Source organism: Gavialis gangeticus, unplaced genomic scaffold (genome assembly GCF_001723915.1).
Source record: "Gavialis gangeticus isolate Ggan-Ray unplaced genomic scaffold, GavGan_comp1, whole genome shotgun sequence".
NCBI classification, from domain to species: domain Eukaryota; kingdom Metazoa; phylum Chordata; order Crocodylia; family Gavialidae; genus Gavialis; species Gavialis gangeticus.
This window is the reverse complement of record NW_017729001.1, coordinates 22,873,089-22,884,979: the sequence shown is the minus strand read 5'-3', so window position 1 is coordinate 22,884,979 and position 11,891 is coordinate 22,873,089. Positions and strand designations below refer to the sequence as shown.

General features: G+C 43.6%; 1 protein-coding gene across 2 annotated transcripts in view; it reads left to right on the top strand.

Annotated features, from left to right (window-relative positions):
* Positions 1-11,891, top strand: part of ADGRD1 (adhesion G protein-coupled receptor D1) — a 299,472-nt gene that overhangs the window by 278,712 nt on the left and 8,869 nt on the right. For both annotated transcript variants that reach the window (XM_019507071.1, XM_019507072.1), the window contains 2 exons: positions 11,482-11,608; positions 11,819-11,860. In XM_019507071.1, the coding sequence (XP_019362616.1) occupies positions 11,482-11,608; positions 11,819-11,860 (169 nt within the window). The remainder of the gene's footprint in view (positions 1-11,481; positions 11,609-11,818; positions 11,861-11,891) is intronic.

Below are 11,891 nucleotides of genomic sequence, written 5' to 3'. Positions count from 1 at the left end.
CCAAATCAATTAAGTCTGATACTACATTCAACCCAGTTTATCTCAAACTGGTGATAGCCAGTTTCAGACTGGTTTATAGACACTAAACATCTGTTCTGTTACAGGTTTAAACCAGTTTCTGATCACTTAAATCAGTTTGTGTGTAATGTCTGTCACTAGCCCTACAGACAGGGCCATCCCTGGGGCAGAGTGGGGGCGGAAATCAGGGCAACCCCACACTCTGGGGGCCCTGCAGAGCCAGGTGGAGCAGCGCTGGCATGGAGCTGGATGGAGCAGCGGCTCGACATCCAGCCACTTGCTACCACCCTGCTGCCACCAATGGTGGTGGCAGCTTCTTCAGGTCCGGGATTGGAGTGGAGACGGGGCCCTGCTTGGGCTGATTTGCCCTGGGCCTTGCACCCTGCTTGGGTCATCTTTGCCTACAGATGGGGAAACTGATGTATATGAGCGTTAAGGATCTTATTTTCAGAACTACAGGGCATTTGCTGCAACCAGGGACTTCATATTACACACACACACACACACACACACACACACATATACACACATATACATATATACACACACACACACACACACACACATATATACACATATACATATATACACACACATATACACACATATACTTTTTTTTTTTTATGTGTGTGTGTGTGTGTGTTTATTGCTGTGAAGCCAGGACCAGGATGTTAGGAACTGTGAACACACATTTTAGACATGTCTCAATTTATGCAGCCTACTTTCTATATAGACAAGATGGACAAGAGGTGGGACGGGAAATAGAGGTTCCATAACTTGTGCAAGGTCATATGACAGGTCAGTGACATAGCTGGAATTTGAATCCTGGTCTCTTGCTTCCCACAAAATCAAAGTTCCTGCCATAGTTCATTTCACTTGTAAAACCAAAGCTCCAAATCACTTGCAACAAGGGTAGAGACTGCGTTGATAGGTTGGGAAGAGAACCAAGACATTTTGGCTATTAGGTTATTTTTTTTGAAGGGGAGAAGACAAAAAGCCATCTCCCCAAATCTCCTATTCAAGTCCTGGGCTTTGGATTGGGCTCATGTTGTTCACAAATTTCCCCTCATTTCCACGAATCCTGTGACAATACCCTGGCAAGTTTTCCCAAGCGATTTCCAGACCAAAAACTGTTCCAGTACTGTTCTGTGTGGTTACACGTACTGGCTGATGGCTGGTCACCTCAATCACCTGGTACATTGGCTGTGCTTTCTGAGTGAATGATTGAGTAAGTAGTAGCAAATAACAGAACACTGTTTTCACTCATGAATCCAATTGCACTAGGAAACAAAATCCTAATGGGAAATCCTGGTGGATAGCAAATATAAAAATGGGGGAAGGAACATATTTGAATTAAGTAGCCATTCTGATGGTGAATGAGAATTTGTGAACGCCATTTCACAGCATTTATATTAGAAGCTAGCAAGTGCCTCTAGTAGTAAGCTGGATCTGCATCCATCCCCCTCCAATTTTATTCTTGGTTTGTTACACTTTTGTGCACAAAGGATACATCTGACAGCTGCTAGTGGGGACTTTTAGAAGTAAAAGGGAAAATTCATTTAAAAGGTCTATTTGTCAAAGTAACCATTTTGATGAATTGTTCTGGGAAAGTTTTGTTTTTACAGATGGTATCTCCTCCCACTCATTACATAATCTTGGTTTATGGGTTTGAATTTAGTCCCTAACTCTGCACACTGGATGGCTGAAGCCGTGGATGTCAGATGCCTTAAAAGGATTAGCTCTCTGTATATAACCAATAAAATTGATTTGTGAATTACAGATCCCCTCTCTTAGAAGTAATACAGTTTGCTTCTTGAGAGCAGTGAAGTTTCTTCCTCGCGGCTGTGAGCGCAGTCATTCTAGGTCAGTATACGTTATTGGCAGCATGCTCAGAGCAACAGGAGAGGGGAAAAATGAAATAAGGGACAGGGAGAAAGCTATATTGAGTAGAATTGTTCCAAACCAATTACAAATACAATAAAACTATAAAGCCCAACCCTGCTTTTTGGCAATACTCTCACTGACTTTAATAGGAACAATACTGAACCCTTATCTCGTATTATGTCATTGCTAAAAATGATACCCCAAAGGACCTGACCCTGATATTCCTCATTCACCTTGGCTTTAATGCACCAATGGCACATTACACTGGTTCAAAATCTAGTCCTTCCTTCTTTTCCACTGGCTAGAATTTGGGAAACATCCCTATTGACTTTAGTGGAGCGACACTAATTAGCAGTAGCTGAAGATATGGCACTGATTGTGCAAGGTATACAGAACTGGACCAAACTCCTATCTAGAGTTAGAAGATTGTTAAAAAAAAAGAAAATAAATAAAATAAAAATAAAAAACAAAAAAATCAGTTGGACAGTTCAGTTGAATGAAAGTTCTGGGTATTCACAGTAAGGGTTTCAGTACTGGACCATAAAAGGATTAGGAAACAAAAGGGATGAGACAGAGAAAGACCAAGAGTCCATTAGATCGAGAGACTGAGAAAATCAGAAGCAGGCAGCAGGAACTGCAAGAGGTCTGGTTTTACAACAGTGTCACAAAGATGTAAAGGAAGAGAAAAAAGACAGATCAGTGAGGCTGTAACAGGTCTGTGAAAGAGTTGAAAGCCCTACTTGTCAACACCTGGGGTCTTGAATAGATTCGTCCACATGTGCAAGTCAGAGCAACTATCCTTAAGGAGGTCATCGGATTGCAAAACAGTCTATATGGGTCTGATTGTACAAAAAATGTCCGCTGGATAAGGATTGTGGCCTTGATTGGTACAGATTCATTCTTGTTGGCTATGGATCTGAATTAAATCAATGAACACTAAAGCAGTTCTTGCTGAATGATCTCTGCACAGCATGTTTATTCTGTGAAGTCCATCTGAATAGACGGTTATGACTTTAACAGAGTGAAAAAGGATCCCCGTCTACAGAATAAGCTGAGATGTACTATGTATAGACAGTAGGTGATATTCCAAAGCCTACAGAGTATATACTTTGGGCATGTCTACATGTGTGCTTTTGTGTGCAGTAACCTATTTTACTGTGCCTTAAAGTGTCACATAAAAAGCTGTGCAATTACGCTAATGCACAGTAAACTAGGCTACTGCACATTAAATGTCACTTAAAAACTGTGTGCATTAAGGCAGCCTAATGTGCATATAGTACCTCACAAATTGTTTACTACCATTGGAGGTACAAAATCTAATGTGCATTAGGAAAAGCATCTTAATGCACATGTAGATGTGCCTACTGACTATAAAAATCTAATCAGACCAAACATAGCTTTGCAGTTTCCAGAACTATGTTATGAAGCAGTAACTACAACATATTAAAAGAAAATAAAATACAATTGGGAAAAGGGATTAAAGTGGAAGGACAAAAGAAATGCCTCATCAGGCTTCTGTCTGGCTCCAAATCAGTTCATTTCAAGGCTGATCATTAGAAATGCACATGAATGTAGGAAGCAAGGAAAGCTTAATGATGTTGGAAAAGAACAACAGTGATGAAACATCAGTTTGAGAGAGAAATAAACCCTTCTGGAGCTCTGAAAAGCCCACAGGGAAAAATCTTTGCCTAGAACATCTATCCCTGCAGAGGTTGCAGTCTGATTAAGACTTCTCTCCAGGTTGTCTGCACACATTTGCAGTGCATTTGTCTTATGGCAAGCATGGCAAAAAAGAAGAGACTGTGTATCCTATACTTCACTCCCTTGTACAGACTTTGACACTCTTCCCCAGGCCATGAGCAACTAGAGTTACTACCATGGCCTCTCTCTAGGGTTGTGTTTCTGTGGCTGTCTACTATGGTTGCAGCACACACACCCATACCTAAGCAAACTTGAGTGTAGCTTGGAGGACGTGGCAGTAGAGGCTTCTCTTTGGAATATGCAGGCCTGCCGGGGATCTTGGGTATTAGCTCAGACAGCTGACCTACCCTGAAGTCCATGCCACCTTCTCTGCACAGCTGCTGTTACCTCAACTAGCTAAATTAAAGCTAGCTCAGCTGTATCTACATGTGCTGTAATCCCGTCTCCCAAGTGCAGCACAGATGAAGTATCCGAGGCACTCTGTGACCGCCTGGCCTTGAACAGCCGTTCGCGTGCTGCCTTGGTGCAGACGGTTGGTGATGGACGTCCTGAATTTCCTGCAGACCCTGAGGTAGATGCTTATCACCGAGGGGGTCACCTCCAAACTTGCCTGCCATGACTTTGAATGTAACTTTGGTGGGGAGGTAGCCTGCCAGGGGCTCCTCTGTGGTGGATAGCCCACCAGATGGCTGTCCGTGGGGCTCTACCTCCCCTACACCTCAGCCTCACGCCAACCTCAGCAGGTCACTGGATCTTATCGGCCGTTCCTCCAATGTTTCTGTGCTCTTGACCCCGATGTTCTCCTAAGTCTTGTGTCCCCCGGCACTTTCTCTTATTATGGTCTAGCGAAACCACTGTCTAGCCTCAACTGGGCCTCCTTCTGTCCTAAGCTGTCTCAAGCTGGGAACTGAGGGACCAAACAACAAATAACACAAGAAAATAAAGGGGAAGAAAAAAAGGGAGGACAGAAAGGAGCTGCCCTGCTGGCACCTCTATCCTGCACTTCCTTCCCTTTTACCGGGACTTTCCTTGTTAGGAGACTTAGTCCCCTGGCATCATCTCTCCTACCACACAACCACTCCAAAAGGGGGAAAAGGAAAAAAAAAAGGGAACAAACAAATTACGAATTGGGCAGAGTTTCCTGGCTACCTTCCTGACCCTTCAGGTAGGATACGGAGCAACCTCCTCGTCACTCTCTCCACGATCCCTTTGGCTTCATTCCCGCCAGCCAGTGTCCCACACCTAGTACCTAGGCACTCTCTACGGAATGATCCATTGTCTGGCCAAGGGTGGCTAAGGCTTCTCTTTCTGGGCCGTTGCTCCCCTCACGCTGCTGAATATGGCTCGCAGAGTCACCCTGCCCTGACGTCGTCTGAGGCGTCCAACTTCTTGTGTCCCATGGTGTCACAGCCCCGGAGCTGGCAAGCCAAGCTCACGGTCATGGTCACGGTGGGGTGGCCGGGTGGTGGCAGTTGGAGCGGACAGGCAGGAGTTTTTGGCAATGGAGTACTGAGCGGCACAGAAGCGCATAGCTTCTTAAACAAGTGGGATTTATTCGACTTACACTTTTGAGGCATAGGCAACGATCTTCAGTTACAGTGGATGGTAACAATGAACAAACAGAGGGGTCTGTCGGCTCACAGGGTTCACCAGCAAGCCCTTGCTATCTAGCCGGAGCTAGAGGCGGCTGCCTGCTGGCTAGTCCCAGAGCTGGTCGACAGCTTATGAAAGGATAAACACAAACAATAAGACGAACTGTAACTCGGTGAACTGATTAGAGTCATGACGCCAGTCCCGAAGGACGATCGGATGGTTGAGGTGATAGCCGAAGTCGAAAACCAGGTAAGTTGTAGTGAAGTATCGAGGGTGATCCAAGAGCGAAGTCAAAATCAGAGCCGAAAACAGTCCAGTAACCGGAGAATCAATACAGTATAAACGAGGTACGAAACGCAGCAAGAGCCCACGCTGGAGGAGACCTAACTGAGGGACAGTCCCTAAGAACTAGCCTCTGTCCTCAGTTGAACGGCTCTCCCCCCGAGGGAGGGGCTCCTTAACCTTTTATACCAATTTGGTGGCCAATTAGAATGCGTCCCTCAAAGAACTTTCTAGCCGAATGACACCTGCTCTTAGCTGGCTGAGCATGCGCGAGTCTGAGTTCTCCACTGTTACCAAGCATGCGCAGGGCTGAACAGTAGGTCAGCCTGACTGACAGCTCTTGGGGTTGCCCAAGGGACACATGTTGGGTGAGCCCAATGGAAATTCCATGAGCCTGTCTTGCGCATGTCAGCTTTAATTCTCTCTGCATTGGCAGCATTCAATCAAAATTTTCCTTGACACATGGTACTTCCTGGTCCAGCCGGCTGCTGCTTGCGCTGTCGGCTACTGCCACGTATATTACTTCCCTGCCAGGCTCTCTCTCTTGTGGCTCCCAGCAGTCTCTGCTGGTGCAGAAAGCCTGCTCTGGCTGTTCTGCCTCCCAAGCACACCAGCCTCCGCTGGTGCAGAGAGCCTCCGCTGGCTCTCCCTCCTCCTGAGCACACTGGTCACCACTGGTGCAGGGAGCCTCTTCAGGCTCTGTCTCGTTCCGGGCACGTCTGCCGTTGTCGGTGCTGACAGTCTCCACCGACTCTTCCCTCCGCTCTCCGCTGGTGATCCTCTTTATTCCCGCCAGTCGGTGATTGCTGATGATGTCACCGGCTGGCCTCAGCTGAATAAGGGCATGGCTTACAACCTGCGCGGGTTCCCTCCTTCTCTCTGGCTGCATTGCGGGCCCTGCTGCAGGTAAGTGTTTTTCTTTTATTATTTCTTTTCCTTTCATGCCTGGTCTTTGCCGTAGGGGTCCCCAGTATGCAACTGGGGCTCTTTCACCTGATCGCCCGTGACATACTCATTCCCTGGTCATCTCTTGGGCTGGGCCTGTTTTGTGCCAACCTCTCCTCTAATCTAGAAGTTATTCTACACCTATATTAATTGACCAGAACATTGATTAAGCCTTACTGTTCAGCTTCTCAAGGTAGCACACAATTACAAATATGACGAAATTCTGGTTCCCCAATTTCATAGACAGTACAGAAGCCAAAAGATGATGCTTATGCATAGTTAGGATTGCATGGTCTGACTTGCATGACACACCTGGAAACGTTTCAGAAGCAACATTTACTTGGTTGCATTTGAATGTATTAGAGCTCATCTAGAACAGTAATAGTCATTCAACATGCACACTGTAGCACAATACTGACTGCATTTCCCAAACTGTTGTGATTTTTACCCATGTGATCATAGTGTGTGCTTGCTTGAGTTAGGTTTAATTCCCTATGTATCTTTAAAGGTCAACAAGGCAATTAATCAGGGGCAGGAGGGAAGGGAAGAATATATCAGGAAAAAAATACCATCAAGCCTTGAAGCTTGTTGATAAAAGCTTCTTTACTCTTTGAACCAACAGGGTGAAATCGCCTGGGCAGTCTACCCACATAAAATCCACACATCACTTAAAGCAGTGGGCTTGGTGCTAGCGCTTAACTCAAGCATGGTTTTTCTCTCTTTAAACACTAACATTTAACTTAACTTGCAAAGGCGCATTTCCAGACAAGGTTGCTGTGTTTTGTATTCCCCTACCAGCCAAGAATCTTTCTATTGCATGTATGCCATACATATTAAGTTTTTAAATGGAAAAGGTCTTTGTTAAAGCCCTCTACAAAAAAATCAAGCACACAAAAAGCAGATTGTTAAAGGCTATTTGGGCACCTCAACAGGCAGATAGATGTTTAAATGGGATTTACAGAGAAGCCTGACTAAATTAAATGCGTAATTCCCATTAACTTTTAATGGGAGTCAAGTACCTAATCTGCTTAGGCACTTTTGTACATCCCATTCAGTGTGTAGCTCCATTCTTAAATGCCCAAATAGCTTTGTAAATCTGTCCCAAAATGCCTCAATATGTCTATGTCTGACCTTGATTTTGGTTCTTACATGTCATTCAGTATTTCAAGAGATTTATTTGAATAGTATGCTTAGAGTTTTTTTCTCTAATGGGGAAAGTTTGTGACAGTCCAATAATTTCAGTGATAGATCAAAGTATTTTGTTCAAACGTTAACAAAAATAAACAAAACTCACCTTTGGCAATAAACCAAGCTAGAAGGCTATCTCCCAAAAGACAGGCTTTATAAAATTAAGAGCTAAAAGCTAAAGGGGAAAATGTAAGAAGTTTATCATGGAAATAATGTTGCACATGTAGTTACATAGGGCATAGTAACCACCAGTTTACATGGGACATCTAACATGTCATGGAATCTGAATGAACATGATCCATCTCTTCTGTATTCACTGAAGTTAATGGTGCTTTGTAGAGGTGCTGGGGTTGTTTGTACAGCACATTTCCAGTTTTGCTCCCATGACAATTCTTCAGTGCACTGCATTGTTGCTAAGGTGAAGGACTTCATTCCTGGGCGGGGGGAGGAAATCTCATCCTTCCATCACAAATAGGTGCATGTACTATAGATCAAGCTGTTCTTAAAACCCTGTTATTTGCAGCATATGTTGTAAGTGAATAATAGAGCTCAGTGCTTATTGTATTCTTTAGTTCCTGGCTGAGCAGACCTATTTCAGAAACAAATTGAGTTGTACAGAAATATTTGTGGCCAAGGACACCAAAATTCTCATCAATACACAAATGTGATCTAGGCTTTCTTCCCTATCCCAGATCCTCCTGTGGGTGTGAATCCCATGCAGTATTTCTACACACTGTTTTTTTAATCAGTGATATAACACTTTGTGTACTTGGGTCACTGAGATGAACAGGTGTCATGGATCTCAGTATTTAATTAAAGAGAGATTTTCCCACTGAATTGTGTTGTATAGCAGACTCATTTTTTCTCATGTTTTCAGTAATTATAACAGGAAAAAAATAGCTGGAGGCACTTCTGTCCTGGACCTGCACCATAGCCTGTACTAAAGGTGAATTTGCTGTTTAGAAAACATCATCACCTGCATTGATTTCCTGCTTGGAATCTGTCATTTCCCAAGAAGAGCAATTGTAGTGAGCCTGGGCTGATCCCTGGCTTCTCACCTCCCACTGTGCACTGCATTGTTGATCTATCGACCGCCAAATACACCATAGCCCCAAAAGAGTGAAACGCTGAAAGGTCTATTGAACTTTAAACCCTGTGCTTCAATTGCACTGACCTCAACAGGATTTAAGTATGTACCAACATGTAAGCATCCTCTGCTGATTTGAGACCATAGCCCTGTGGTGGGACTTGGAAATAGCGGCACTACATACAGCCTTTTCCCACATGCTACATCCACCCGTGTTGTGCTCCTCTGCTAATGAAAGGGACGGTTTGGTTCTTGATACTCTTCATCAATTATCTGATTCACAGCGTAGGCAAATCTGCACCCGTTCAACTCTTCTAGCTCTGCTAAAACTGTAGTGGCACCAGCTGCTAGAAGGCATTGTGGGCCCGAGGAATTTCTTTCTCCTTGATTCAATAGGAGTTTGTGTACAAAGGAGTTGTGTGTGCACTAGTGGCTACACTGAGTACTCGCTGGTTCTCCAAAGCTCTGAGCTAGGTGTTCAAACTCTGCATCCTCAGAAGGAATGGGGGTAAAGGGGAGAAAGTGGGTTATAATCAAGTTTCTCTGTATTTACAGGTCATCTGGTTTCCTCTTAACTCAGACCAACTTTCAGTACATAAAAATACCATGAAAATGGGCTGTAGAATTTGATATGGTTTAACTGAATGCAGAGGGATGGGGCTGTATTACCTTTCTTTCCATACTTCCAAACAAGCCAGGGCCTCGGTGCAAAATGCTATTTCGAGAGCTGCTGGAGTCAGTAAGGTAGTATATATGCAGAGATGATTTTTTTTCCACTGCAGGTCATTACCATATATCAATGACCAATGCACTGAGGACTTTTTGGAGAAGATATTGCATTAAGGTACCAAGCAATCATTCTGCCATCACTTTTGCTAGAAGTGAGTGCCTTATGTAAAATCTAACTGTTGAGCAAAGACAGCAGAAATCCCTGAAGACAGCCAAGAGCAACGAATTGCATTTATGGAAATGCATGATCCTGCAAGATGCTGACTGCCCTTAACTCCTGTTGGAGATCAGTGAGATTGGCAGTTTGGAGGAAGGTGCATAGCTCTTTGCCTGTGATGTACAAGGCGATAGATACCATAACACAAGGTCTATCATGAGAATTTCCATCAGTGAGAATCATTGCCCTGTGTATTCACTCTACCTACAATAAAACCAGACTCAACTCCATAGCCTTTAGCTATTGCACAGCTGTTGCAGATAATGGCAGCTAATCATTTCAACTGTTCGTAAAGTATTGTAATTTCTTCCCACCTTTCACTACAGCAGCTATATCCTGATCACAGTGCAGTAAAATAAATGCACCAGTCCCTCCTATTTTGGGCATTAACTTTTACAGTGCTATGTCACCTGAAACCTTGTTGGCACTCCCAAGTTAAGCAGAATGAGCACTTGGAGGGAAGACCTACAAAGAAGATGATGCAGAAAAACAGTTCAGGAGGTGGCACACTTTCCTCATCATCCACACCCAGCCAGGCATTTTGGTCTTGGAACAGTTCTGTGCTGCTGCATATTTCAGTGTCAGCAAAAGAAGTAAAATCAAACTCCTTCCCATTTGCAGTCATCAGTGATCTCAGGGCACCTTTCAGAAGAATAGAGGCCTGTATTCTCGAGGATGAAGTCTAGCTTTGAGCAATTCTATTTGCACATGGACACTTTCTCTCTTATTTTCAAATGGACACAGTTGCCTTCCTCACTTCTACTCGTGTGGTCCTACTTTATTAGTCTAAGCTAACATTCAGTACCAGGTGAAAAAATCTCTAAGACAGCAGTACGTTTATACCCTTCTGTACTATAGTAATGGTGAATGTCCTGTGTATTGGGAAAGTACTACTATATTTTCCCCTATAGTATATATCCCCAAATATGACATGCACCTCGTTTTAGGAAGGCAGAATAAAGGGAAAAAAAAGACTTCCAGAATCATGGCTGAATGCCAGCTGCATGCAGCTGGGACAGTCTGCTCTTCAGCGTCACTCATCTTCCTTTTGCTACTCTGCCAAAAGCTAGAGGTTTAACCCTTTCACAGCCACTGCTGAATTGGCAGCAGCTTTTGGCTGACAGTATGCCTGCCAGGCCATTCCAGTGTCCCCAAGTTTCCATTAAGCACCTTTGTTTAGTACACACACACCAATTTTAGATGGCTTCTTTTTAGGTTAAAAAGTATGTGTGGTATGCAAGTAAGTATGGTAATATCCCTGTGTGCACCTCTCTCCCCCTATATACACACAACTTAATTTCCTTTCCTCAGCTAAAAAAAAAGAAAGGGCTTACTCAAGGTCACAAAGGAAGTTCATGGTAAAGCAGGGAACAGTGTGCCAGCCTAGTCCCTTGACCACTTGACCACCATTCTTTTCTATCATATTTCTACTTATATATACTTAAGCAAGCATTTTAAATGAGTAGTCTATGGTGTTCTGTACTATTCAACTGAGCTACATTTATAAAACACCATGGGTGTTTCATACATTATATAATAAGCCCTATTACTGTATAATGTAAACCCATTTAGTAAAGTGATTCCATTATGAGAATACTATTGTTGAAATTCTTCTACGTGCAGCAAACATAAATATGTCCTCCTTTGTTTGATTAATCAAAAATGGGAGTAATCAATCCCACTGCACTGCTTACCAGAGGATATTCTTTTGCAAAACCTCTGTGGCAGGAAATATTTGATTAAAAAAAACCCCTTGCTGTATGGCTTGGAATATGTTAAACTTGTACTCTCTGCTTGGTAGGTCTATTACATTTCATGTCCTTTTTTTCTCTTTCAGGCTGACAGCTAAGGCAGTTGCTGTATTGTTACCCATCTTGGGAAGTTCATGGATCTTTGGCATTCTAGCTGTCAATGACCACGCATTAGTCTTTCAGTATATGTTTGCAGTATTCAATTCCCTGCAAGTAAGTACATGGAGCGCCCAGATCAGTGCTGAGGAATACTGCACAGCCAGCTCTTTAGCAACATTTCCATAGCCTAACTTTGCAATTCCATTTCCAGAGTAGAATTTGACTTACTCCAGATTCATGTTAAATGTCCATCTATTCTCTGTGTGCTTTCTACAGTAATAACGTGCAATACTCAAACCTTCTCTCTTTTTTTGTTCTTTTAAGGGTTTCTTCATCTTTCTGTTTCACTGTCTTCTGAATTCAGAGGTATGTCTCCACCCCCCCCCCCCCCCCCCCC